Source organism: Bubalus bubalis, chromosome 20 (assembly GCF_019923935.1).
Source record: "Bubalus bubalis isolate 160015118507 breed Murrah chromosome 20, NDDB_SH_1, whole genome shotgun sequence".
Lineage (NCBI taxonomy): Eukaryota > Metazoa > Chordata > Mammalia > Artiodactyla > Bovidae > Bubalus > Bubalus bubalis.
Window position 1 is genome coordinate 37492486 of NC_059176.1, and position 27172 is coordinate 37519657.

The window sequence follows — 27172 nt, forward strand, 5'->3', positions numbered from 1 at the left end:
ATCAAATTTGTGGCCTCAAATGGGATACAGTGTCCACCTGCTCCACAGGGACCTCCGGCTAGGAGCTGGCTCCAAACCACTTCCCCAGCCCTGCTTCATGCCCAGTGCCACTTGCCCAGCCCCCACCTGCCTCCCCAGCTCCTGGTCTCCTCCGTTTTTCTTACTAATTAGAGGTCTCAGCAATGACTCCACTGTCCCAGCCATTTTAGAGCTGTCATTAATTTCAAGTGCCTTCAGAAATAATCATCATCGTAAAACCCTGAGAGCTGCTGGGATGCAAGTGGGCAGGACCAGCACAAAGCAGGCGTGCTGGCAGGCCAATATGTGCCACCCATTCCTGCCTGTGCCACGGGGGACTAGGTCCTGTCTGCTCAGCTTCCCAGAGTGGGGAGAGCAGAGCTTGTGCTCTGACATCACACACACAAAGCTTCAAAGCCCAGCTCTACTTCTTATACAGAATAAACCTGGTCAAGTGACTAGCCCTCCCAGAGCCTGTTTTTTCATCTGTACAATGGGGATAGCAATCTCCATCTTGAAGTGAGATGAAGTACAGCAGACCCTGGGTCACAGTAGGAGCTCTATAAATGTTAGAGGCCCCGCCCCTCCTCCTGAGTCCCCTGACAAATCCCCAGCTTCTCCACTTTGCTGGGAGCACTCAGGCATCAGCAGGCTGACCCCTTCCAGCCATCAATTCCTGCGTGACTTGGACTTGGTGAGTTTTCACCCCGAAGCTGAGATCTGCTGTGTGCCCACCCGTAAGATGTGCTGTCTCAGGCCTGCTCTTGGGAGCTCCTAGTCTGAGGACAGAGAGGGAGGAGACTGGACTCATGCCTCTAAGGGCATTTCAGCCAGAGGAGGAGAGGAATAGAAGCAAATGGTCTTAGTTTGGTCTTGCAATGCAGGTGGGAACCAGGGATAGGACATGCCAAGCAGGTGGACCAGTAAGGACCAAGGCTTGGAGGTGTGGGTGAACACTGTTCAGCTAAAGCTACAGGGCATGGTCTCTGGGCCTTGGACTGGGCCTTCCTAATCCACATTCTTCCTGGTCTTGGTGTCCTTAAGAGGACTGTGTTGGGGATCACCCCACGAGATAGGAGTGGAAAGATACCTGTTCCCAGTGACAGTCCCCCTACCCCATAGGGTCTCTGGTGACAAAGCCAGGGGTGTGTACTCTCACCAGGTCCAGGCTAGACCTTCAAAAATGTCTTTTTCTAAATACTTCCCCACAGAGCCTCCCCTTCCTCATCATTTCCACTGGTGAAGTAAGATAAGGAGTGCTAGGAGGGGTCAGTTCTTTGAGCGAAACAGAGGGGTAAATGGCTTGGATACTGTTCACGTGGAGAACTAAGACTCTGGGGGCAATTTCTCGGAGATACACAGCACTTTCTTCGTCCCTGCTGCCTCCAAGGTTTAGAGGGACAATTGTGGGCCCCAGAAGACCTCATCCCAGGACACCAACTTCCTCAGCCAGTACCTGCGGGGTGGGGGCGGGAGCGGTGGGCTCTCCCCCATTTCCCCGTCGAGATCACTGAGGCGGGGAGCAGGTGAGTCGGGGGCGGATAGAAGCCTTGGCCGCGCGGTGTCTGCGTCAGTCGCCGCACCAGGAATAGCCCCCGCCCCCGCCCCCGCCCCGCAGCGGGTCTGAGCGCCCGCCGGGTGCCTGGCAGAGCCTTTACGCAGGAGCTAGAGCGCGTCTATTCCTGTCGGGCTGGTGGGAGGAGGCGGCGCGGGAGGCGGGAGCTCGCGGGTAACTCACAAACAGCCGGGGTGGGGGAACTGGGGAGCCTGGGACGGGGGTCCAGGCGGCACAGAGTCGAGGGGCCGGGGAGTCGCCTGCTGGGCTGTTGAAGGGAAGGCGGCGACTCCTGTGTCGCTTCCTCTCTTCCCCTCCCGCCTTTTGTAGGTCCCTCTGCCGAGCCTGCCCCCTGCTGGTTTACTCGGAGCCCCGGAAGGCGATTCAGATTCCCTTTCCGGGCTTTACTAGCTGTTCGTCTGCACGGAAATGACAGAACCTCTCTGAGCCTGGGTTTCCTTCTTTATGTCACAGGGGGAACCACAGCGCCTCCTCCCAGGGTTGTTGGAGGATGAATGCAGAGTGCACAGCACAGCGTCCTCACTTGCTAGGAGGGGCTTCAGCTAGGCCTAGGATGTGGATGGACACGGAATACAGCAGATCGTTCTCCAGACAGGACTGTTCAGAGCTGTGGTGTGGCCGTGAGCCTGAGAAGGACCCAAACTCTGTTTAGCTAGAACAGGTCTGTGCAACTCTCTGGGTTGTGTGTGAGGCTGAACAGTGGAGAAGCAAGATGGTGCTGGGAGTAGGGGGACACTGGTGGCCCTACCGTGCTAGACAGGTAACTGCAGTGAATGTCAGGATCTATGGGGAAGGAGGTGAGGTCCCAAGGGTCGTAGCCCACTCTACAGGCTTTGCCTAGACACCTCCACCAGCCGATTCTCTGTATCTGCCGGTCGAGGAGGACCTGGATCTTTGAGGAGTGGTCCCATTCCTTGGGCCTATTCGAGAATGCGCCTCAACTCAGGATCCCCTGGACCTTTGGGGAGCAGTACGGGGAACAGCCAAGACAAGCCTGAGGCTCTGCGTTGCCCTCTGCTGGTCTCTGGGTGCAGTGCCCGCGGCCCAGCGGTCTGCTGCCCTCTGCTGGACAGGAAGACAGGCTGGGCGGGGACCCAGGCTGCAAAAGAGGGCGCGAGACCTAGCTCCTGGTAGAGCCGCGGGGCTAGCGCGCCTTCTCCCGGGTCTCCCGGAGCTTCCCGGCCGCCAGGATGTAGGCTCTCCGGGGATGCGCAGACAATTCCGAGAAGAGGGGACAAGGCGCAGGCAGGACTGAGGCTCCTGGCCTGACCCTTCCCACGCCGTCCTCCAAACAACCCTGGTCGGGGGGAACCTTGCGGGTTCACGTGCGTGGGTCGGTTCCCCATGGCAGTGTGCAATGACCCCAGTGAACACGTGTGAACACACTCACGCGCTCCCAAGTACACGCAAGTAGCCACACGCGAGGGTGCGCACACACACCCAAGAGGACCACAGATGGGACTCCCCGGGGCCCCGCTGGCCTGGACCGGGAGGGGCGCGGCCGTATGCTGGGCTGGAGCACGGAGACGCTGCCCGCTCCCGCCCCCCCCCCGCCCCCCCAACCCCCGTTCCCCAGCCCAAGGCTGACGCGTCCCTAGCTCGCTCCCCCTTGCCAGTTTCGCTGCCCCATCCAAGCAGGGCGGTGGTCGGGGCGCTCCTCGCTCTCCGCCCCCTTCTCTGAAAGGAGCCGAGCTCCCCACCTTACCTCCCCCCTCCCTAGGTTTTGCGGCCGCGCCTTCTCCTCCCCCGCCCGGCTCCCGCCGCTCGCTCTCTCTCTCCCTCCCTCGGTCCCTCCTCCCTCCCTGGCTCGCTCCTCGCTGCTCGCGCTCCCTCCCCGCGCCGCGGCAGAGCGCGGAGCCCGGGCGGGAGCCGGCGCGGGAGCCGGAGCGGGCGGCCGGCGACAGCGCAGGCGGCGGCGGCAGCGGGTCGTGGTCCCGGTCCCGGAGCGCGCGGAGTCCCCACCCGCGCCGCTCCGGCTCCTCTTCAGACGCGGGGCTCCTAGCAGCATGCGCGGCCGCTGCCCGCCGGCCTCAGCCCTGGCCCCGGCCCCGCTGCGGAGCGCGCCCGGCCTCGACCCCGGCCCCAGCGGCAGAGGTGGCGGCGGCGGCGGCGGCTCCAGGCCAGCCCGGGGTGCAGAACTAGACTCGTAGAGCCCGCGTCGCGCGTTCTGAGCTCACCCGCCCTTCCTCCCGCGGGGGCCGCGGCCTCCCGCCACCCCACTCCCGGGCCCTTGCCCGGCCCCGGCTTGGCTCCCGCCCGCGTGGGGCAGACAGACGGACGGCTAGCCCCGCGAGGGCGCGCGGACTGCCGGGCGGAGGTGTCGGGCAAGGAGGAGGAGACGGAGGAGGGGGCTGGGCAGGGGCTGGGGCCCGGCGAGGAAGACATGCGATTGGTGACCGAGCCGAGCGGACGGACGGCGCGCCCGAAATGCAGGTGAGCCCGGCGGCCGAGGCCCAGCCCCGAGTAGACAGCCCCGCGGCGAGCGCCCCTGGGGGCCGCCGTCGGCCCGGGCTGTGCCCTCTTGGGTCTGTGGGGCACCCTGGCGTCTCCCAGACCCGCTTCGGGGTCTCAAATCTGACCGCCCCCCTGAAGCCTCAGAAATGAAGCTTTCCCGCTCCTCCCACCGCAACAGATTCCAGGTTGGCTAGCTGGGACCCCGGAGCCGGGGAGGGGTCCCCGTTCTGGTCGTCCTCTGACCGTCCTCCCATCCTGAGCACTGGGCGTCCTGGCAGGTAAGCCCCCTGCTCAGCATTGGGTGACTGCCTCTTACCATAGACCCCAGACACCCCCAGGCAGCCCGAACCTGCTCCAGGCACCCCTGTGGATGCCGGTGGATGCAGGTCAGGGACCAGGTTTCTTCACGGGTACCGGGCTGGGCGCCTCCTTCTCCCCTAATGGTTAGGAGCAGCCCCTTTCCAGCTCCTGCCCAGTGAGGGGGAGGAGAGGGGAGACCGGGGGTTAGAGGAATGGAGAAGAGGGAGTTGGGGTTGAGGGGGACCCAGGAACCATTGAGGAGCCTCCCCTTTGTCTTCAGCCCCAGCTTCTCACTCCCCCCCTGCCCCACTTTTCATTCTGAAGCACAGCTGGTGGCAGGTAGGACCCGGCTGAGAAGGAAGGGGCCTCCTTCTCTCCCCCCACCTCTGTAAGGTGGGCTGTGGGCTTCCTACTCCCCTGGCACCTCCAGGCGGATCCCGCGTAGAGGAGGGGTGGGGCCAGGCCCAGTGGGCAGTCCCCTCCTGTCTCTTGCCCTGAGTCTCAGCCCAGCTCCATCTAGCCCTGGTTGTACCGGCATCTCCTCTTTGTTCTCAGAGGTCCTGGGGTCGGGGTAGGGGAGTTGGGGCATCTGGGAGGTTGGCAGCAGCTCTGCCTTGGAGGGGTGGAAGGGCAGGAAGCCCTGAGGTGGGGGCAGTACCATCTGGGCAAGCCCCTTCTCTGCCAGCCAGCCCTTCCTCAGCCCTCCTGTGCTCTCGGGGCCGGAGGGTGCGCAGTCCTGCCTGGCCCATGGCTCCGGCTCAGCCCTGCTGGTCATTATGCCGATGGCTTCAGCACCGGTGCCTCCCATGCCCAGGGAGCAATAAGCCCGGGCATCCAGGCTTCCCCACACCCAGCGAGGAGTGCTGTGCGGGAAGGGAGGGTCAGCTGCTCCCAGACCCTTTGTCCTTGTGTGGCCAGGAGGGGCTGAGTGCTCACACCTCTGGGAAGGCACCAGTACCCAGTCTGCTGGGACAGCTTGCCTGCCCTTCCTGCCTTCTCCCCATGGCCTGAGGTGGGAGACAGGGATTAGGGAGCAGGAGGGAGAGGCCAGGAACTCCTCGGAACCCAGAGAGGGGCGCTGGGCAGCACCCAGCGGCCCCTCCTGGAAGGAGGCTTAGCAAAGGCGAGGGCGGGCCCCTTGTGGTATTCTTGTTGTCTCCGCCCCCTCTCCCACTCCCTGCCAGTTTAAGTGTAAGGTGGGCTTTGGGTAGGGCTTGGTCAAGGCGGCAGTACTCCCCCGTGCCTGGAGTTAGAGTGGGTTCCCAGTGCAAGGGGCCAGGTTTGGGGGGATGGCTGGGTGCTCAGGGCCAAGGCATCATAGTCTGTGGGCCGAGGGCAATAGAGAGACCACCCTACCCTTGCAGTAATCTTCTTTGATCCTAGGGATCAGTTTCTCCATCCCCTGCCTCTGAGCACCCATTTTTCCTATACTAGATATTATTTTCTAAGACCCAAATTCCAGCGGGATACCAAAAAAAAAAAAAAGTCTTCTGAGGGTGGGTCATTGTTCAGCATAAAGCCAGACAGGATGCCTGGTACCAGTGATGGTTCATCTGGTCTGCTCTCTGGGTGCCACCGAAGCAAATGGTGAGCAGGGTCTGGAGGGTGGGGAAATTCATTCCTGCTGAGAAATGAGACAGTGCAGTGATTTGCACAGGGTCCCGAGGAAGTGTGAGGCAGTGTGTCAGACATGGGGTTGAGGAAGTGGGTCCTACGGGGCTAGAGAAGGGCCAGGGAGGCCATAGGTGTGTGGCTTCAGAGCCAGAGCCTTGGTTTTGCTGGCTGGGGTCTCTTAGTTTAGCTCTCCTCAGGGACCTCCCGCCTCCTGATGGCTACCTACTGATGGCTCTCTGTCCCATTCTCACCAGTCCCTTTACATATCCCCCCATCACCTGGCTTGCTTCAGCATTTCTACCTAGAAGGTCTTCTCTTCTCCTGGCTCCTCCTCTAGGAAGCCTCCCTGACTGCTCCCCATCACTGACCCTCTTCCCCCAGTCACCCACAGTACTTGGTTTGCATCTAATATTGTACCAATTCATCTATACATTTATTCTGCACATCCCGGTTGAGATGCCTGTTCTGCTCTGGACTAGACCCTCCCATGGCCCCCATGGATTGCCTTGAACACTCCAGGCAATCCTGTACCCAGCCCCAGGGCTCCCCTGCCTGGCCTCTAGGATAGGGAAGATTCTGGGAGGCACCAGGGAGCAGCTGGTTCTGGTGGCCAAAACCACCTGGAGGAGACACAGTATCTTCAGCCTGTGATGGCAGAGGTGGGGGACGTCAAGGGTGCCCCAGGCATGGCCAGGGAGGCCCCGGCAGGGTATTCAGTAGTACACATGGGTACTCAGAGAAGGATGGGATTTGTTCCTGGGGGACTGCGGCAGTCAGGGGTCCTCTAGGAAGACAGAGGGGCTGGGTATCTCTTGAGGCAATAGAAGATTTGGCAGAGACATAAAGAGCAGGATTCTAGAACCAGGGACTGTTTTTTGGTAGAAAGAGTGTGGGAAGGCAAGTTCATTTCCAAATGCATTTGAAGCATGCTGCCCTTTGTTTCTGTGTTGAGTGACTATCCTTGGGCTCTGTGGACCCAGTAGAGCTGTTCTGACAACAGTCCTCTCCTCGTGTGCCTTCAGTTCCTTCAATGTCATTTTATCATGAGTGAGGCTGTTGAGTTTGGTCCCTGGAAGCAGATGCCTGGGTTCAAATCTCAGCTTTCCCACTGCCTACCTCTGTGACTCTGGGAAAGTTATTGATACTTCATCTTTTGGGCCTTGGCCTCCTTATCCATAAAGTGAGGATAACAGAGGGCCATTATGAAAACTGTGTGTGTTCGTATGTGCAAAGCATTTAGAAGAGTACACAGTAAATTCTCCAGAACTGCTGTTACTCCTAGTATCAGTGATGTACTCTCTGTCTTAGCCTTGTAGGTGGTACAGAGATTTGATTTTATAGCTAAGGAAAAACGGAGGGCCAGAGAGGCAGAATGACTTTCCCCCAAATCCCCAGCTTACAAGCATGGGGCTCAGTCTAGAATGCCTTCTTCCTGACCTCTGGTCTGGGACTCTTGCTCACTGGTGCAGGCATGGCCTGTTAATTAGTTAATATATTTAGTATTACTACTACTACTAATATAATGAATATCATGACCCTCCTCCCAACCTGAACACTACCACTTTAATAGCAATATACATCTACTGTGTGTTTCTTCTCCCTCATCCCTTGGCAACCACTACCCTAAATGATCTATTTAGTATTCCCTTGCCTTTTAAAAATCATAGTTTAATATAGAGAAATTGTTCCATTTTAGTTATTTTTGAACTCTGTAAAAGGGACAGGAAACTGTGCCATCCTCTGGAATTTGCTTTTTTCTTCAATGTTGTATGGCCTAAGCTTCATCTATATTGTTGCAAATAATGATAGGTGTAGTTCATTCATTTTCACTGGTGCATAATGTTCTGTTGTTTGCATTTATTCTTCAGTATATTATCCTTCTTCTATTAACGGACATGTGGGCTGTTTCCCTTTTTGCTCTTACAAACAATACCACGGTGAACTTTCTGGTCCCTTCCCTGAGACAACATGCAGAGCATCTCTTGGGGCACACAGCTCGGAGCAGAATTGCTGGACTATACGTCGTGTTCACTGTCAGCTTCACTAGGAAATGTGCCACAGTGCTTCCCAAATTGGTTGGGCCATTAATGCCTCCCCCAGCAGGAGATGAGTATCCCCATTATTCCCCACACTCACCCACACTCGATATGGCCAGACATCTTAAAAAAAATCTTTTATTTATTTTTGGCTGCGCCGGGTCTTCATTGCTTTTGTGCAGGCTTTTCTCTGGTTGTGGTGAGTGGGGGCTACTCTTCGTTGCGGTGCGAGGGCTTCTCACTGTGGCGCTTCTCTTGTTGCAGAGCACAGGCCTTCTTACAGGGACGTCCCAGACATCTTGAATTTGACTGACTGAATGAGTGTAGAATGATTTTATGTTGCGGCCTTGATTTGCATTTCTGAAATTCACAGTTTCTAGTGTATGAAATGGGGGTTGAGATAGGCAACCGCCAGTGTGTAATGGATGCTCACTAAGCAGTCATTCCCTGTGCACCTCAGTTTTCCCAGGTATTGAGATGTTGTCCATACAAACCCCAAGCTCAGGGATGGGGAAGAACAGTCAGGGAGTTCTCCCCAGTGGGTGAGAATGAAGGAGGAACAGGGAGCGCTCAAGTCCCTACAGATTTAGAGCCAAAGGAATCCTAGCGGCACTGTGTTCACCCACCGGATGGGCAGGGTGGTCCCAGCTTGGGAGGTAGAGGGAGAGTTTGCTTCATCATTTTAACAATGCAGAGCCCCCTGATAAACCCCTGGCACCTGGTGTGGGGCTTGGCCTGGCTGAGTGCTCAGTAAGAGTTTGGTGACCCAAGGAATGAACTCATGTATCTGTGTTCCTCCGTTCCCACCTCCTTGGAAAGTCCTCCCTGATTGCCCCTGCCCACTGAGCGAGTGAGGGATGGCTGAACAAGGTGGCTCCTGGGCATTTGCAAGGCCCCCAAGCCCCTGCCTGCCCTCAGGGGCTGAGCCCCGCGGTCCGGCAAGCTAATTTGGAGCGGCTCCCTCTACCAGCCTGGTGCACCAACAATTGATTCCGCACCGCTTTCCCCGCCTGGGCCCGGGCCCCTGGAGCTGGTTAGAGACGAGCGACGGGGCTGGCGGAATAATTATGCCTATTTCATGTGACACCCAAATTGATTGCCGCCAGGGTGACATTACCAGGGCATTGTTCCTCATCTCCAACCTCTTATTACATGTTATTAGGGTGTGTGGTGTGTGTGTGTTTTTCTATTTTTTCCCATTTCGGGGAATTAATCTCTCTCTACCACCTCCTCTGCTTCCCTCTGCAGGGAACCTGCTCATGGCTCTGGGAGTGGAGTGGGTGGGGGCCCGGGCAGCAGGCTCCCTCTATCTGGTCCAGCATGGGGCTGCAGATGAGGCTGGGGACCTGGCCATGTCAGCTCTCTTGACTAGGGTGTAAGGTGGGGGTATCTCAGAGCTAAGAGGGGCTGCTGAGCTGTGGGCCCAGCAGAGAAGACTTCCTACAGTGTCTCTGGTCCACAGTCTCTGCTTGCATACCTCTCATGACAGTCTGCTCACTCATTATCTCTCGAGGCACATCTTCCAGGCTGAGCCTTCTGATCTTCCATTTGATTCGTTGTACTGAGCTGAATGCGGCTTCCCTGGTGGCTCAGAGGTAGAGAATCTGCCTGCGATGCAAAAGCCACAGGAGACAGGGGTTCGATTTCTGGATTGGGAAGATCCCCTGGACGAGGGCATGGCAACCCACTCCAGTGTTCTTTTCTGGAGAATCCCCATGGACAGAGGAACCTGGTGGGCTACAGTCCATAGGGTCACAATGAGTCAGACATGACTGAAGCAACCTAGTGCTCACGCACTGAACTGAATGGGCCTCCTCTGTGACTCCACGCGGGGTCTTGGCTCCGCCTTATGGGCCTGCTCTGGGCCTTTTGCACCCTCTGCTTTGCAACCTGAGAGATTTGCAGAGATGCCCGGGCCCTCCCAAGTTTGGGCTTCTCGTGAACACACAGCCAGGTGATGGCATCAGTTGTGACTGGGCAGAACTTGATACTGAAATTAGTATGTATACTGGGTTGGGAAAATAGACTTTGGCAAGAGGTTGGCCAAGATTCATTTGAACAGAGAGGGCTTTGAACAGTCAGTGCCAAGACAAGGCAAGGGTTTTTATTTATAGTTTGCCTGTCCCATGTTATAAATACCTCACTGGACCTTGGTTTGTGATGTACTGGGGGGTGATTTTTAAGTCTTTTCCAGGGCAGAATAAACGCAAACCTTCATCTGTCCCTGACCTGGCCACACCATGAATGGAGAGGCTAAGGTGTTGGGGAGAGAAGGTGGCCGCTGTCAGGATGCCGGGCCTCTTCCCTAATCCCAACCCCGAGGTGCTATGGGACCTTGGACAAGTCACTGATGCTCTCAGGCCTCAGTTTCCTCACTTGAGTGATGGTCTCTAGAGTTGTCATGCCTCTTGAGTTAGACAAGCTCAGAGACCTTTGCCAGGTGAATTAATGGCCTGGAGCCTCAGTTTCCTCATCAGTAAAATGGGGCTAATGGTACTTCCATCATAGGGTATGTGGTGAGGGTAGGTGGGTCAGTCTGCAAAGCATTTAGTTGATGTGCTGCATATAAATGTCTCTTCCCTTCCTTCTCAAATTTTCTGCCCCCAGCCCTGTGAGAGCAGTTTCAAACTGCCCTTCCCTTTTCTAAATGAGGAGTTTAGGGCCCCAAGACATAAAGCCACTTGCCTGCGAATGTGTAGCTCAGCAGCCCTGAACCTGATTTGGAGAAAGGCAGTATATGAGAATGGTCAGGACCAACAGAACCTCTTTGTGACCTTGAGCGAGTTACACAGCTTCCTTGGGCTTCTGTCTTTTCCATCTGTGCAATGGGAACAATAATAGGACCTACCTCAGCAGGTTGTGGTGAGGGGAAATTAATTTTCATAGGTAAAGTACTTGGAATAACGCCCAGCACACCACAAGCCCTCTCTTAGGGTTTTTCTAGTCGTCATCATCATCATCATCATCATTTTTATGAGGTCTATGACCTTAGACCCCACAATTAGATCCACCATTTCCCTCCACTCCCCCGTCTCCACCCTGGGTTTCTCAGGCTGTGACCTGCCCACTCTCTCAAACCCAAGGCTGGTGACCCTCCCGGGGAGGGACTGGCTGATTTTCAGACCTCCAATGCCTGAAATGCGCCAGCCTGAGAAGTTCCCAAGGTAGAAGAGCCTCCAAGACTGGAGCACTGGGAGAGGGCCCTGGGTGCCCCACAAAGCCGGCTTGGAGGAGAGGGGCGGCGTTGAGGGGAGGTGAGGCAGGCGTGTCTGCTAAGCACCTCCCAAGGGGCCCCTGGCCTGGGCGGTGGAGGGGGCCCAAGTCCTTCTCGGGCACCTTCCTGTCCCTGAAGGTCTGAGTGGGCATCCAGGCCTGAAGAGAGATGGGAAGGGAGGTTTGGGGGTGCATGACCTGCACTTTCCTTGAGCCCCATCAGGCTGCCACATGGGTGCTTGCCTGCCCCTCCTCAATTCTGGGATAGCACCGGGCCAACCAGGAGTGCTGTCCACTCAGGCAGGCCCGCAGCAGACAACACGGACGCTTCCCAGAATCAGTGGTTCCCTCCTGCCTCCCCCAGGCCAGCTCTCTCACCTCGGAACAACCCTGTGGAAGGACAGGCAGAGTCCGGAGTGGTCCAGGACTCACCCAAGACCACATGGTAGGGTAGGGTGCCCTGGCCAGAGACCCGGCTAGGGACCTGTGAGCCCAGTACTGTTTGCCCACCCAGAAGTGGCCCTGCCTCACCCTGTATCCTCCCCACCCAGCCAGCAGCTCCAGGATGGCAAAGCCTATATATAGAAGCCTTTAAACACTAAGATGCTCTGACAATTAAAATTCATAATTTATCCCGCAAATGGCCTGGGGTTGCGAGCTGGCCGGAAGGCTGGCAGCTCTCGAGACCAGCTGTGCTTGGAGGGGTAGGCGATGGGGTGGGCAGGAGCGTCCCTCCCTTAGGTGGCACAATGTTTGCCCAGGGCCATACAGGGGCAGCTGCCCTAGCAAATGGGCGGGCAGCCACACTGTGCCCAGGCAGCACCCTCCAGCCCAGCCGTGGCTGAGAGGCCAGGTGAGCACCTTTGGGAGCGTACCTGGGAGATGGGGCTGGTGGCAGTGGCGGGAGGAGGGACTAGAGGCCCAGACACCCACACAGGCCATCCAGGTGCCTGCACACACACACATGTGCGTGCGCACACACACACGCACACAAGCACATACACACACATGCGCACGCGCGCACGCACACACACGTGCGTGCGCGCGCACACACACACATGCACACACACACACATCCTGGGAGCCCAGCAACTCTGCTGGAACCAACAGCTAGAGGAAAATAAAGAATTATACATGACAAAGGACGTGACCTCAATTTTCTTTCAGGTTGATTTTTCTCTCCCAGGGGGGTGGCAGCTGAAAGAGGAGAGGGAGAGGGAAAGGGTGGGCTGACCAGCCCCAGAGGAGACAGATGGACGGATGCACAGCTGAGGTTCAGCTGCCTGCCTGCCTGCCAGCCTTAGTCGGTCCCGATTTCTCCTGCCAGAGCTCAGCCTGGGTGCTCACCCCTCCTCTCAGAGTTTCCTGTGTCCCCACCCCCCTGTGCCGGGAGGCAACCCTTGCTCTCCCCCGGCTCTCAGCAGAGCCCTGCAGGATTAGACTGGCCAGGGAAGACCAAGTTCCTCCCATTAGCAGCTCACACCTTAAGCCATTATCAGCCATTCACACCTCAGCAGGGATTAGCCCTGGAAAGGCAGAATGGAGGATCTTTAAAAGGAGTCCTGGGACCTGGGTCAGGATTTGGGGTAGGAGAGAAGCAATTAGGAGCCCTCAGATGCTCTCAAAGTTTCCAGGACATCAGTCGCCTCCACCCTGCACATCTTTGCCCTCACCGTTCTCTTGGCTGAAAATGCCACCCTTTCTGCCCCCAACTTGGCTGGTGGAAATGTGTCTGGGTTTCAGCCTGACACCTCCTCCCTGAGGCCTCTATAAAGAGCTGAGACCAGGAGTTGGGAGCTGTCCTGGGAAGCTGGCCCAGCAGCTGTGGTGGGGGCAGGAGGCCCTCTGTCCCTTGAAGCTGGGCCTGGCACTCCTGAGCTGTATCAGCCTCAGCCCAGCACTGTGGACTGTCCATCTGGGGGACCCAGAAGTGGGGGGGGGGGGCAGCAGAAGCTCCAGCAGAGGGAGAAAGGGACAGAGGTCAGCACACCAGCAGGGTCTGGTGTGGGGGCACCCAAGATCCAGAGGGACCCCCTCCTCCTGGAGGTGATCCCTTCTTCCTGGGGACTTGCAAAGAGCGGCATGGCATGAAACACCCCTGAGCTGGAATCTGAAGGCTGAGCGGGAGACCTCCAGGCATAGGCAGATGGTTTACCACTGCTGTGGGACAAGGCTCCAGGATGGTGCGGCCCTCACGGGCTTTCCAGACGGGCCTCACTCCAGCCCCACATTACCCTACTTTCCGCCACGTGGTCATGGCTGCCTCTGAACGGGCACACTTACCACAAACATGCTCTATCATTTCATGACATGGATCCAGCTACTCTGTCCTGGAGCTGAAAGCAAAGAAGGGACTTCAGAGAGGCAGGGATTTGGGGACAGGGCAAGTCACAAAGAAGCTAGACCTTGACCTGCCTCCAACCTTCGGTTACCCTGCATAAGTCCCTTTCTGAGTAACTGACCCACCTCAAGGTGTGGTGGTGGGAACAGGATGTGCTCATGGCCCAGGACTTTTGACCACGTGGCGCTAGTGGTAAAGACATTGACATTGACATTGACATTGAAGTCGCTCAGTCGTGTCCAACTCTTTGCAACCCCATGGACTGTAGCCTACCAGGCTCCTCCGTCCATGGAATTCTCCAGGCAAGAGTACTGGAGTGGGTTGCCATTTCCTTCTCCAGGAGATCTTCCCAATCCAGGGATCAAACCTGGGTCTCCCGCATTGTAGGCAGACGCTTTACTGTCTGAGCCACCAGGGAAGAACCTGCCTGCTAATGTTGCAGATGTAAGAAATGCAGGTTCAATCCCCAGGTGGGGAAGATCCCCTGGAGGAGGGCATGGCAACCCATTCCAGTACTCTTGTCTGGACAATATGTGGACAGAGGAGCCTGGTGGGCTACAGTCCATGAAGTTGCACTGAGTCGGACATGACTTAGCACGCACGCAGGAAAGGGGAGTAGAGCTGAGCGGGGCCTGAGGCAGACTCTTTGAAGCCCTCAGTCTCCTGTCCCAGGTCTGTCTCCCTCCTCCCTCCCGCTGCAGACCCAGCCTGAGAAACGCAGGGTGACAAGATGGTACAAAACAGCCTCATTCTGCAGTGAGGGAGCAACCTGTCACAGCTGCCCCGGGTCACACAGCCAGGCTGAGGACCCAGGGGGCCACGCATCCTGGGGAGGCAGTGGGTGCTTCCATGGTGAGGGTTCTCATGTCTGTGTGTGCTGGGGATTTCCCTGCGGTCCCTGAGGAACACTGAGTGGGAACACCATGAAATATTGATACCGTAAACCAAAAATAACTGAACCTTCCCTCCTGTGCTGCAGTCGACCCCAAATTAGGTGAGATTCTAGCATAGACAGTGGCAGCAGGCAAAGGAGAATGGTATGGTGGGGAAACACTGAAAAAATTCAGTGTGTTCAACATACCATTTTCTGAAAGTTGTCTGATTTAAGGGACAAGGTCATACCCCACTGGGTTAGTGGGTAAAATGCAGGAGACCCAGATTCGATCCCTGGGTCGGGAAGATCCCCACTCCAGTATTCTTGCCTGGGATATCCCAGGGCCAGAGGAGCCCGGCGGGCTACAGTCTATGGAGTTGCAAAGGGTCTAACGCAACTGAGTGACTAAGCACACGACGCATGGACACAGATGGACCTGTATCAGCTATCTAAGTTGTAGTGCCTTCCCTCAGCCTTGCAGTGCTGGGACACGCCCCTCCTCCTCTGGCTCTGGCCTGGCCTGTGTGTCTGAAAGAAGTCCTGTTTCACATGGTAACTTGGCACAGGCAGCCTGACCCGCAGGAACAGGAGGCTCTGCTGCCGCCTGGCTTTGGAGCCGAGTTCGAGTCAGATGTATTCCCTTTTGGAAGCCTCCACCTTTCTCATTTGTAAAATGGACAAGAAATATCTCTTTGAATGCTGGTTGAGGGTTTCTAAGACGGTGTGGATAAAGCCTAAACCTGGCCTGTAGCAGATGGCCTGCAGCTGCTAGTCCCACCCCTTCCCTAAGTGCTGGCGTCTGATCATTTTCCATGGGTCGGGCTGGGTGTGTGGTCGTGGCATGCGCACACCCCCAGGGGCCTCAGATGCTGCCTTAGGAGACAGAATGACCCCTGACCTCCCTCAGGGGTTTTCCAAGCCCACCCATGGGTCATCCCATGCCTCTTCAGTCTCCATCAGCTGCTCCCTCCAGCCCTAAGCCCCAGGATGTGTGCTTAGTCGCTCACTTGTGTTTGACTCTCTGCGACCCCATGGACTGTAGCCCGCCAGTCTCCTTTGTCCATGCAGATTCTCCAGGCAAGAATACTAGAGTGGGTTGCCATGCCCTCCTCCAGGGGATCTTCCCCACCCAGGAATCAAACGGGGGTCTCCTGCACTGCAGGTGGATTCTTTACCAGCTGAGCTAGCAGGGAGCCCCAGGGGAACAGCCCCAATGGGAGGCCCCAGCTAGGGATGCCACCCTCAGATAGATCCTTCCAGCCCCTATAGAGCTGCATTTTGGGGTCTGAGGCCCTACCGCTCTTCATTCCCTACATGGGTTTGAAGATGTTGTTGACTTTCTAGCTGGAGAAGATCCAACTTCTGTGAGGGAACCCTGGCATCCACCCCTCGCCCCCCACCCCCGTGCTGCACAGCTGGGGAAAAGGCAGAGAGGGGAGGAGTCCTCCAGGACACTCAGTGGAGTGGCTGGTGTGGGGAGCAAGAGAGCCGGGGCACATCTGCCCCCGACGTGAGTGGCAGGCGGCCCTCTGCAGCACAGGTCTGATGGCGCGGCCGCCGCTACCGCTCTGGGGTTGGGAGGACACAGAGGCTGCTGTGGGCTCTGTGTGCTGTGGCCCGGGCACGGCTCTCCTCTGCCTGCCCACCTGCCAGCCTTCCATGTTCATTTCCTTTGTATTTATTGGGCCAATTTTTAAACTCTTACCCTTGTGGGAAGCCCTTCAGGGGGCAAGGATCCAAAATAAAACACTGATTAAAATGTATAAAACACTTCTCCTGGGCCACTGCAGGAATAACCAGCGGGATTGATGGTGCCAGGGCAGGCGGGAGCAGCGTGTTGCTCACTCAGCAGGTTTGGTGACCCCCTCAGACACCAGCCTGTCAGCATCCCTTGACGACAGGGGCCCCTCAGGGGTGTTAGATGGGGAGACCAGGCCCAGTGTGCTGTGCCAGCGTGGGAAGCCATCTTAGCCCCTCTAGGCCTCAGTGTCCCCATCTTCCAGGACAGTCACACATAAAAGGTGAGGGAAGAGGCAATTCGGAGGATTTGTCTTTCTGGAACTGTCCATTGCTTTGTGGGTGTAACTGCTGGGCCTGCCACCCAGAGCAATGCTGACCAGCTTTTTATCAACATATTTGAATCCCCCAGGTGTCTCTTTGCTCAGTGGACTCACTCCAGGGTCAGCCTCATCAGAGTGACTTCAACCCCTGCAAAAACTCTCTCATGCACACACACTTCCTTCCAGAGAACATTCAGTGGAATCTTTTCTGTGCCACACCTTGGCCTGAGGCTGCAGACACACCATCTGCCCACACGCACCTTACTGTCTTAGCAGGTGGGACAAATGCACCCATGAGGGTTTGACCCAGAATTAAACATATGACACAGGAGAGGTGTCAAGTGCTGAAGCTTTGGAGCATATTTCCCTCTTTGCCCAGGTCACTAGGAAGCTCCAACCTTTTACCATTACACAGGATTTTGTGGCATTCTTTCTTGACTGGCTTGCCTCCTTTAGCTTTATCTTCTTATCATGTAATATCATTTTGCTGGCCATTGGCTCAAATCATTTTTAGAATGAGATGTGTTATACATCAGTTACATAATGTCATTACTAATAAATATAAGGTGCTTCAGAGTTGTGGGCAAGACATGATTTTTGATTGAGTAGATCAAGGATGGCTTCATGGAGGAGGTGGCCTTTGGGGGTGGATGTCACAAAGGCTGCTGGGGCTGCGAGGCTGGGAGAGATCTCCAAAGGAAGCTGGCTTAGAGGCAGGAATGCACAGGATGAAGCTGGGATGCCTGGGTGGCTTCACCGGGGGGAATAGTGGAAGAAGAGGGACATGCATAGGTTGAGACAAGGCGGTGGGGTCTTCAATGCCAGATTCTTGTCTGTATGAGGGTCTTACCAACATCTCAACGGACCCTGTGCACTCACTGCCCCAATTCTCATTCTTTGGCATCCTCTCCAGCAGCCCCCACCCCACCCACCAGCCCAGCCTGAGCCGGGTGCTAAAAGTCCTATTTACCTCTCCCGGTCCCCAGGCTCACACCACGCCAGCCCCAGCTGCCGTCCCAATTACTTATTGATCGTCTGCCAGGATGTTTGCTTTTCTGGTGGGTCATTGGAGCGTGTGTGACTGTGGAAAATGGCCTGATGGGAGTGGGTGGGAGAGGCCAAACCGCAGAAAACTCTGGAGAGAGAATGAGAGGGGATGAGGGAAGTGGGGGTGGTGGACAAAGCCCTTGAGAATAACAAAACCTTGCAGATTTCATAACATGTCAGTGACACCAGGAACCCTCTCTGGCTAATCAGTCACTTAGTCGATCAACAACCAGGGAGCTCCTGTCAGTCCTGGGAGACCCTGGAGCACTGGGAAGTGGGTGGTGTCACTGAAGTCTGACAGAGCAGAGTCCTGGTCCCCAGTCTACCTCCTCAGCTGGCTGGGTGTCCTGGGGCAGCCGCAAGCTCTCCAAGCCCCAGCTGCCTTAAGTGTTGAAGTGTGGGTGACAGAACCTATAGCTTTAGAAGTGGAGGCTGTGGGCAGGCGTGGGGAGGAGCTTGGAGGGACGGGAGAGGGCCCTGAGCTGGGGCAGAGCGATGGGATCCTCCCTGCCTGAGCATCCCCTTCCTGCAGTGAGGCCCCCTCCGGGTCATGGGTGTGGGCTGTGTGGATGCCAGCAGAGCCCCAAGGGTGCCAGGCTGGGTGGGATGGATCTTCACCCCATGAACAAAAGGGCTTCGGCTCGGACCCCAGAGACCATCTGGTCTAACCTCTATTGTTCAGGGAGTCCAGACTAGTCCTCCCAACCCCCTAAGTACTCCACTGGGCCAATTTCCCATGGGGTGGAACATTGGAGGAGGGAAGAGCATTTTGGGCAAAAGTGGGAGCAAATGGCCTCTGAACTCACGAGGAGAGAGTAATTGTGTCTGGGGGGTGAGTTCCCGCACACCCCTCACTCACACCACCTGCAGCCTGTCCTCAAGCGGATCTCCCTAGTCATTACCACCCAAGTCCCCACATTCCTCAGGACCCAACTGTAAGAAGCCTCCCATCCCCAGTGCTACAATGTGGGGCTGCCTGTGCCTTTCTGGGCCCTGGGGGTCTGACTGCTCCCCCATCAGACAGGACCCTGGTACTCGGAAGACAGTGATTGGAACCTGGAGAGAGAGACAGATGAAGCCTGGTTGGGGGTGGGGGGTGTTCTTTGGAGGGAAGTACACTTCCAACTGGGCATCAGAAAAAGCTTCTCAGAGCAGTGGACTCTGAGTTAGGCCTTGAAAATGGGGTTTCCACAGGTGAGGGGAGGGGCATTCCTGGAGGAAAGAAGAGCAGGATTCTGAGCTCAGGAGCCTGGGTGGGTCACCATGGGGACCTGGAGGACTGTGAGAGTTGCAGAGGTTCCATGGGGAGGCCTCAGGGCTGGGCCCTGGCTTTCTGAAAGGGGGTGCCCTCCACTGATCCAGAAACCCCATGGGGAGCAGACTCGTAGACACTGGCAGGAACCACTGGGTATGCTGTTTGCCCAGGGTTCTTGGCTTCAGGGTCAGCACATTGTTGATAGGGAGGGGGTCATGGTCTCTGTGCCTGGAAATGCTCAGGCTGAAGGCCAAGAGGGTGGACCCCAGTAACCTCAAAAGCCCTTTCCCAACTGGGTCCCAGATGTGCGGCTCTGTTGGCCATTCTTAGAGGCCCTTTGATCCCCTCTCTGAGCCCTGAGGGCAGCTCAGCAGGTCTAGCTTTATCCCTGATGAGCACCAGGGGAAGCTGAAGCTCAGGGTGCCAGGTGGGGGGTGGGATGCACGCTGGGAGTCCCATTGCCTATAAATGTAAAATGAAAAGGAGGTGGATACAGCCTAGGGTGCCAATTCCAGGATCACCAGAAGTGACCTCACCCCTTCCATGAAGCCACTGGATCCCAGGGATGTAGGACAGTCCTTTAGAAGGGCTCTGGGCAGGGTAAGGGGCAAGGAGGAATCAGCAGGAGTTCCCCTGGCCTGGGTATCTGGACCTCACTGTGTTGACAACCCCGACAGGTGTCATATGCCACTCTGGACCCCTGCCTCTCTCTCTGGGTCAGGGACATCCTGACGGGGCAGGAGGGCACAGGGGCACACAGGGCTCCGGGCAGGGGACCAACGAACACTGTCCTCTAACCACCTCCTCTGTCCTGTGCTTGCTCCTGGCCGCAGGTGAGCGAGAGGATGCTGGCGGGGGGCGCGAGGAGCATGCCCAGCCCCCTCCTGGCCTGCTGGCAGCCCATCCTCCTGCTGGTGCTGGGCTCGGTGCTGTCAGGCTCGGCCACGGGCTGCCCGCCCCGCTGCGAGTGCTCCGCCCAGGACCGCGCAGTGCTCTGCCACCGGAAGCGCTTCGTGGCGGTGCCGGAAGGCATCCCCACCGAGACCCGCCTGCTGGACCTGGGCAAGAACCGCATCAAAACGCTCAACCAGGACGAGTTTGCCAGCTTCCCGCACTTGGAGGAGCTGGAGCTCAACGAGAACATCGTGAGCGCCGTGGAGCCCGGCGCCTTCAACAACCTCTTCAACCTCCGGACGCTGGGGCTCCGCAGCAACCGCCTGAAGCTCATCCCCCTGGGTGTATTCACCGGCCTCAGTAACCTGACCAAGCTGGACATCAGCGAGAACAAGATCGTCATCCTGCTGGACTACATGTTCCAGGACCTGTACAACCTCAAGTCGCTGGAGGTTGGCGACAACGACCTCGTCTACATCTCCCACCGAGCCTTCAGCGGCCTCAATAGCCTGGAGCAGCTGACGCTGGAGAAATGCAATCTGACCTCCATCCCCACCGAGGCGCTGTCCCACCTGCACGGTCTCATCGTCCTGCGGCTGCGGCACCTCAACATCAATGCTATCAGGGACTATTCCTTCAAGAGGCTGTACCGCCTCAAGGTGTTGGAGATCTCGCACTGGCCCTACCTGGACACCATGACTCCCAACTGTCTCTACGGCCTCAACCTGACGTCCCTGTCCATCACGCACTGCAACCTGACCGCTGTGCCCTACCTGGCCGTGCGCCACCTGGTCTATCTCCGCTTCCTCAACCTCTCCTACAACCCCATCAGCACCATCGAGGGCTCCATGTTGCATGAGCTGCTCAGGCTGCAGGAGATCCAGCTGGTGGGCGGGCAGCTGGCCGTGGTGGAGCCCTACGCCTTCCGTGGCCTCAACTACCTGCGCGTGCTCAACGTCTCCGGCAATCAGCTGACCACGCTGGAGGAGTCGGCTTTCCACTCGGTGGGCAACCTGGAGACCCTCATCTTGGACTCCAACCCGCTGGCCTGCGACTGCAGGCTCCTGTGGGTGTTCCGGCGCCGCTGGCGGCTCAACTTCAACCGGCAGCAGCCTACGTGTGCCACGCCCGAGTTCGTCCAGGGCAAGGAGTTCAAGGACTTCCCCGACGTGCTCCTGCCCAATTACTTCACCTGCCGCCGCGCCCGCATCCGGGACCGCAAGGCCCAGCAGGTGTTCGTGGACGAGGGCCACACGGTGCAGTTCGTGTGCCGGGCGGATGGGGACCCGCCGCCCGCCATCCTCTGGCTCTCGCCACGCAAGCACCTGGTCTCGGCCAAGAGCAACGGGCGGCTCACGGTCTTCCCCGACGGCACGCTGGAGGTGCGCTACGCCCAGGTACAGGACAACGGCACGTACCTGTGCATCGCGGCCAACGCGGGCGGCAACGACTCCATGCCTGCCCACCTGCATGTGCGCAGCTACTCGCCGGATTGGCCCCATCAGCCCAACAAGACCTTCGCCTTCATCTCCAACCAGCCGGGCGAGGGAGAGGCCAACAGCACCCGCGCCACCGTGCCTTTCCCCTTCGACATCAAGACCCTCATCATCGCCACCACCATGGGCTTCATCTCCTTCCTGGGCGTCGTCCTCTTCTGTCTGGTGCTGCTGTTTCTCTGGAGCCGGGGCAAGGGCAACACAAAGCACAACATCGAGATTGAGTACGTGCCCCGCAAGTCGGACGCAGGCATCAGCTCCGCCGACGCGCCTCGCAAGTTCAACATGAAGATGATCTGAGGACTGGGCGGGGGGCAGGGACCCCCGGGCGCGCTGGGCAGGGGGAGGGGCCTGGCCGCCCTCCGCGGGCTCCCCAGTCCGTCCCACCTCCTCCCGACCCCTCTGCACACACACTTTTTCTCCCTCCCACCCCGTCCCCTGCTGCCCCCGCCGGCCCTCACCGCCTGCCCTCTTCCTACCAGGACCTCAGAATTCCAGGCCTGGGGACCCCACCTACACAGGGGCACTCGTTGACAGACTGGAGTCAGAAGCTGACGAACCAACATGCGGCACAGTCAATAGTTCAATAAAAAAGTTACGAACTTCCTCTGTAACTTGGGTTTCAATAATTATGGATTTTTATGAAAACTTGAAATAATAAAAAGAGAAAAAAAAAGCTATTTCCTATAGCTAGTCGGAATGCAAACTTTTGACGTCCTGATTGCTCCAGGGCCCTCTTCCAACTCACTTTCTTGTTTTTTCTCTTCCTCCTCCTCCTCTTCCTCCTTTCTCTTCTCTTCCCCTGTGGGGAGGGATCACTCAGGAAAACAGGGAAGGAGGTTCCAGCCCCACCCGCCTGCCTGCCCACCCTGCCAGGGCGGTCACCAGGAGCAGGTTGGGTGGTGGATCTGGGCCCAGCTCTGGGCTGGCTGTTTGCAGAGAGCGGATGGAGGGGACAGGGCTGCCCAGTGGGGATGAGGGCCTGTCTGCTGAGCTGCCAGGCAGCACTACTGCCAGGGGGCAGGGGGGCCTGGCTCGGGTGTGGCTGAGACTCTGGACAGGGGCTGGGGTCCTCTGGAGGATAGCACAGTCAGTGGAGAGAGCCGGGCGCCGAGGCCTAACTCTGGTCCCAGCTCTATTGCCAACTTGCTATGTGGCCTCAAACAGGTCATCAACCCTCTCTGGGCCTCAGCCTCCACATCTGTATAAATGGAAACGCTACTCCCCGCCCTGCCTACCTCACAGGGCTGTTGTGAGGAATTGATGAGATGATGTATGTGAAACACTTTGTAACCTGTAAAGCGCTGTGCACATGTGTGGGTGACTGTTCTCATTATGGTCATTATTATTATCTCATTATTATGGGGGGCAGGGCTTCTAAGCAATCTCCATGGGGTCAGGGTTGGGGGCATGCCAGGGGTGGGCCACCTCCATGGACTTCCAGAGGATTTTCCCAGGACGGCTGCCCAGCAGTGACCACAAGCTTTGCCTGGATGGCTGGGGCTCTAGACCCCCAGGGGAGTACTAAGCCCATGAGCATCATCACTTCCACCCACTCTGGTGTCGGGTCCCCAGAAGCCCCTTGCAACTGACCTGGACCTATCCAGGGACTGGGAACACCATCTCTTTCCAAGCCTTCTTTCCATAAGCATTTATCAAATGCCTGCTTATACCACTTCCCGTGTAAAGCACCCAGGCTTTGAGGCTGGAGAAGGCAGTTCTAGGGCTGTCCTAAGGACTGCCTGGACCCAGGTCACCACCCAAGTCTTGCCTCATCTTCCACCAGGCTTTACTCTGAGCTTACCCTGGGCTTTGAAGGGTTCCCAGTTTGGGATTGGGATCCACCTGCATGTGAGCTGACCAGGAGAGTCAGAATTGCCCCGTTCATTCACACCAAACCAAGGTGCTCCAACCTCATCTCTGGAAAGGGATGTTCTTGGAGACAGAAGTGTGAAGAGCCAGGCAGGTCACCTTGTAACTTTCCCAGAATCCATGGGCTCGAGAATCTGGGGCAGTAGCTCCTCCTGCAGACCACATGCTCACCCCTTGACCTCTGTTGGACAGGGAGGGGCCCCAGGTTCAGAGATGATTGCCTTCGTCCCTCCAAGTTTCCCCTTTCTCCTCAGGTACTCCTTGGATTCCACCCCACGGTAGGCTCAGGGTGACCCTGCTGCCGATTAACCCTCGGACTAGGGGAGAATCCAGCAACGCAGGAACCCATAGGCACAGGCTTAGCTGAACTTGGGGGTGAGGGGAAGCAATAGACAAGTCAGCCTTCTACAACAAGACACTTCTAGAATGCAGCTCCTCCAGTCAGAGCTCCTGGGTTCACCCCCCGCCCCACCACCAAGCTGGCATGAACTAGGTGGCAGCATGCCTGGTGAAAGTGAAGGTGAAAGTTGTTCAGCCGTGTCCGACTCTACAACCCCATGGACTGGGGCCTGTCAGGCTCCTCTGTCCATGGAATTCTCCAGGCAAGAACACTGGAGTGGGTAGCCATTCCCTTCTCCAGGGCATCTTCCCAACCCAGGGATTGAACCCAGGTCTCCTGCATTGCAGGCATATTCTTTATCATCTGAGCCACCAGGGAAGCCCAAGGGCATGCCTAGCAACTTGTAAACCAAGCCTCTGGTGGGATGGCAGGGTGAGCAGAGTCTGGCATGGAGTCAACACTTGGTCACTCATTCATTCAATTTACAGACATTCCCAAAAGCCGGCTCTGCTCCAGGCTCCCAGCCGGTGTGGTCTTTGTATACTGTCCACATCTCCCAACCACCACCCTAGACTGTCCCTGGCTCTGGGGAAGCCTCAAGCCCTCTGAACTGTGGTTTTATCCCTGAGAAGACATAGGATCCTCTCTATATATAGGATCCTAGGATGTTGGTGCGGAAAAGGTGGCTGGTTCTTGGGGGACCTGGGGCAGCCTAGACTAGTGATGATAAGACTCTGAGGTTTGAGGTCAGATCTGAGTTTGAGGTCCTATTCTAGCACTTACTAGCTGTTTGGATTGTTTCTTAACCCCTCTGAGCCTCTTGGTCTTCTCATCTGTAGCATAAAGACAATCTTATGCAGGTCATTAGGAGGTGAAATGAGGGAGCATAGGTATATTTGTTGAGTGATGTAGTGCCTGTGCTGTGGTAGGTTGCTTCAGTCGTGTCCAACTCTTTGGAACCCCATGGACTCTAGCCTGCCAGGCTCATTTGTCCATGGGAAATCTCCAGGCAAGACTACTGGAGTGGGTTGCCATGCCCTCCTCCAGGGGATCTTCCCAACCCAGGGATCAAACCTGGGTCTCCTGCATCTCCTGCATTGGCTGGTTGGTTCTTTACCACTAGCGCCACCTATGTAGTGCCTGGCACTCAGTAAACCCGCTGCCAATGGTGGGGATAATCATTACTGTTGAGTCCAACTCTGCTGATGAGCCAGGACCAGAGAAAGTGGGAGCTTGGCCAAAGTCACACAGCTTCTCAGTAACAGGACCAGTGCTGGAAGTTCTAGAGCTGCAGACTTCTAAGCCTGGCTCAGGGCTTCTCAGGACCAGGCCTGGCAACCCCCATCTGGCAGGAGACAACTTTGGGGAGGCCAAGGGGAGGGAGAGGAGTCGTTGAACGTGGTGGGCAGCATGTATGCAACAAGAGGCCAGTGGTCTCACATGAGGCTCAAGAACCCAGGAACCTTATCCATCTCCAGAGAGAGACCAGAGTGCAGGCTCTCCGTCACCCCAGCCCTGATTCCCTGGTAGACACTATCCTCACGCAGAAGGCAGCCAGGTGATGGTTACTTAACCCATCTGGGGTTCCGGGATCCCTGGGGCCTCATGAGGTTCTGGTAAGAGCAGGGCTAATGTCTTGGCTATTGGGAAGGAACCGGACCCCTGAGGAAATTCAGGACATGGGAAAATTGTGAGGTTGTTTTCAGATGGGGGAGAGAGTCAGTTCAGGGGAATGTGAGCACCCTGGGTTGAGGGACTGGGTTGGTCCAAGCAAAGGAACCTGGACACTGGTAGAAGTCCACGCTGGGAGCTCGGCAACCTAGGTTTAGGCATGGCCCTCTCCGAACCATGGGACCTTCACCTAAAGAAGACTGAACTCAACTGCTGAAAATCCTGAGATTTTAGGTGGAATAGCATGGAATGTCAGGCTGGAGGGGTTACTTTCTCCATGACCTGACAGCCTCCAACAGAGAAAGAGTAGGAATGGATACCACTCACTGCATGGTCCTAGTCTGCCTCAGACCCAGTGGGGTTGTGGGCTCAGAGTGTCCTTTCTCATCAAGTCCTATAGGATACTCACTGCTCTCCTCACGTTTCACCCTGGGTCCAAGCTACTGGGGAAAAGGGAAGATACTGAATCCTGAGAGTTTAGCCTGCTTCCCAGAAGACCAAGACCAGAGACAGCTTCCAGCAAGAGACAGCATACCATAAAGAGAAGAGGTGGTAAGACTGGGAGCCTCCCCTTGGACAAGCAAGTGGACTGGGCCAAGGAGAGCATTAAGCAGGGTGAGTATTTGAGGGAGCAGCAAACGCTATGCCCCCCACCAATCCCAACCCCAGTGTACCCCTCAGAGATGGAAAATAACCTGCCTAGAATCATGCGGCAGAGTGGTGTTTGGGGCATGGACTTTGGAGTCAGGCAGACCTTGGTTCAAGCACCATCTCAGGTGTGGCACCTGTGTGGTCTACAGTAGTGACCACTTGTATCAGCATGATGTCATTATGGACAGGCAGAGAAGTGGTGGTTGAACTACTGTGTGGGGAACACAATGGGGATTCCAAAGAGCTGGAACTCCAGTGGGGTTGGGGTAGAAACCAAACCTGGTCATAGCCTCTGATCTGCCACTGGAGGCTTAGGGCCCCATGTGAGGAGGGTGGTAGCAGACTCTAAGCTCTCACCCCTGACTTCCCAGGATAGAAAAAGAGTGGCCAGAGGAGCAGTATAGACCCTGGGCAGCTATTAAAGAGGCCCAGGGGACCTTGAGCCCAGAACTCAGGGCCTGAAGTCATGGGTCGCGAGGTCCCAGGAACAAGGTCAGAGCAGACCAACTGGAGTGAAGTGATTTATTGGGGCCTTCACAGAACCTGCTTCCACCGTCTATCAGCTTTACTGAAGCTCTCCCTCATTTGGTGTCCCCTGATGACATGATAGCCTGCACAGGGCTGAAAGTCATCCTCAGCTCCCATTCCAAAATCCAGCTTCAGCTGCCTTCATAATCTTCCTTGCTAGAATCTCTGATCTCTTCATTCATGGCTCCAGAGGAAAAAAAATCTGATTGGTCAGTGGCCAGCCAATGCCTCAGTGGCCTCTGAGTCAGGTGCTCATCTGCTGTCCAATCAACTGCTGCCAGGGAGCTCCACCCATCCAGACCGAATCTGGGTAAAAACTGTACAGAAAGCGCTAAAGGACTGTATCAGTTATCTGTTGTTGCTCTCCAAAACCAAGCAACCATTCATTTGTTCCCAGCTTCATAAGCTGGGCAGGTTTGGTCAGGACCGCTCATCTCTGCTCTGCCTGGTGTTAGCTAGGAAACCCCCACTGGGGCTGAAAGATCCAGGGTGGTTTCTGGCCATGTCTGTTGTCTCAGCTGGGGAGGCTAGGAGGACCGGAGGCTGGCAGGCTTCTCTCTTTCCACACGGCCTCTCCAGTAGGCTAGCCGGACTTCCTTGTGGTAGCTCAGTGCTCCAGGAGGGCTAAATGGAAGGTGCCGGGTCTCTTGAGGCCTAGGCCAGAAGTCCCACAGCTTCACCTTTACTGCATTCCATTGGTTAAGGCAAGGCCCACCTAGATTCAGGGGTGGGAGGTGCTGCAGAGTCACATGGTGAAAGGGCATGCTGGATGCGAGGGTCGATGTAGCCACCGATGGAAGTCATCCTCCCCAGGAACCTCCCATGGAAAAAGGTGCCTTTTCCCTTTCAGGAACCGCTCACTAGTGCACAGATCTCTCTACAAGTTTACCCAGGAGCAGGGGACTTAGGGGGCTTCCCTGGGTAGTTCAGCA

General features: G+C 56.8%; 1 protein-coding gene across 5 annotated transcripts in view; it reads left to right on the forward strand.

Moving 5' to 3' along the window:
- Positions 1-22507, forward strand: part of LINGO1 (leucine rich repeat and Ig domain containing 1) — a 220119-nt gene extending 197612 nt beyond the window's left edge. For 3 of the 5 annotated variants that reach the window (XM_044932817.2, XM_044932818.2, XM_044932819.2), the window contains one exon: positions 19622-22507. In XM_044932817.2, coding sequence (XP_044788752.1) covers positions 19634-21478 — 1845 coding nt within the window. In that variant the 5' untranslated portion in view covers positions 19622-19633 and the 3' untranslated portion in view covers positions 21479-22507. Of the gene's footprint in view, positions 1-3711; positions 4028-4138; positions 4327-19621 lie in introns of those variants that run through there. The other 2 variants (XM_006080692.4, XM_044932820.2) reach the window with 2 other exon arrangements.
- Positions 22508-27172: the final 4665 nt, after the last annotated feature.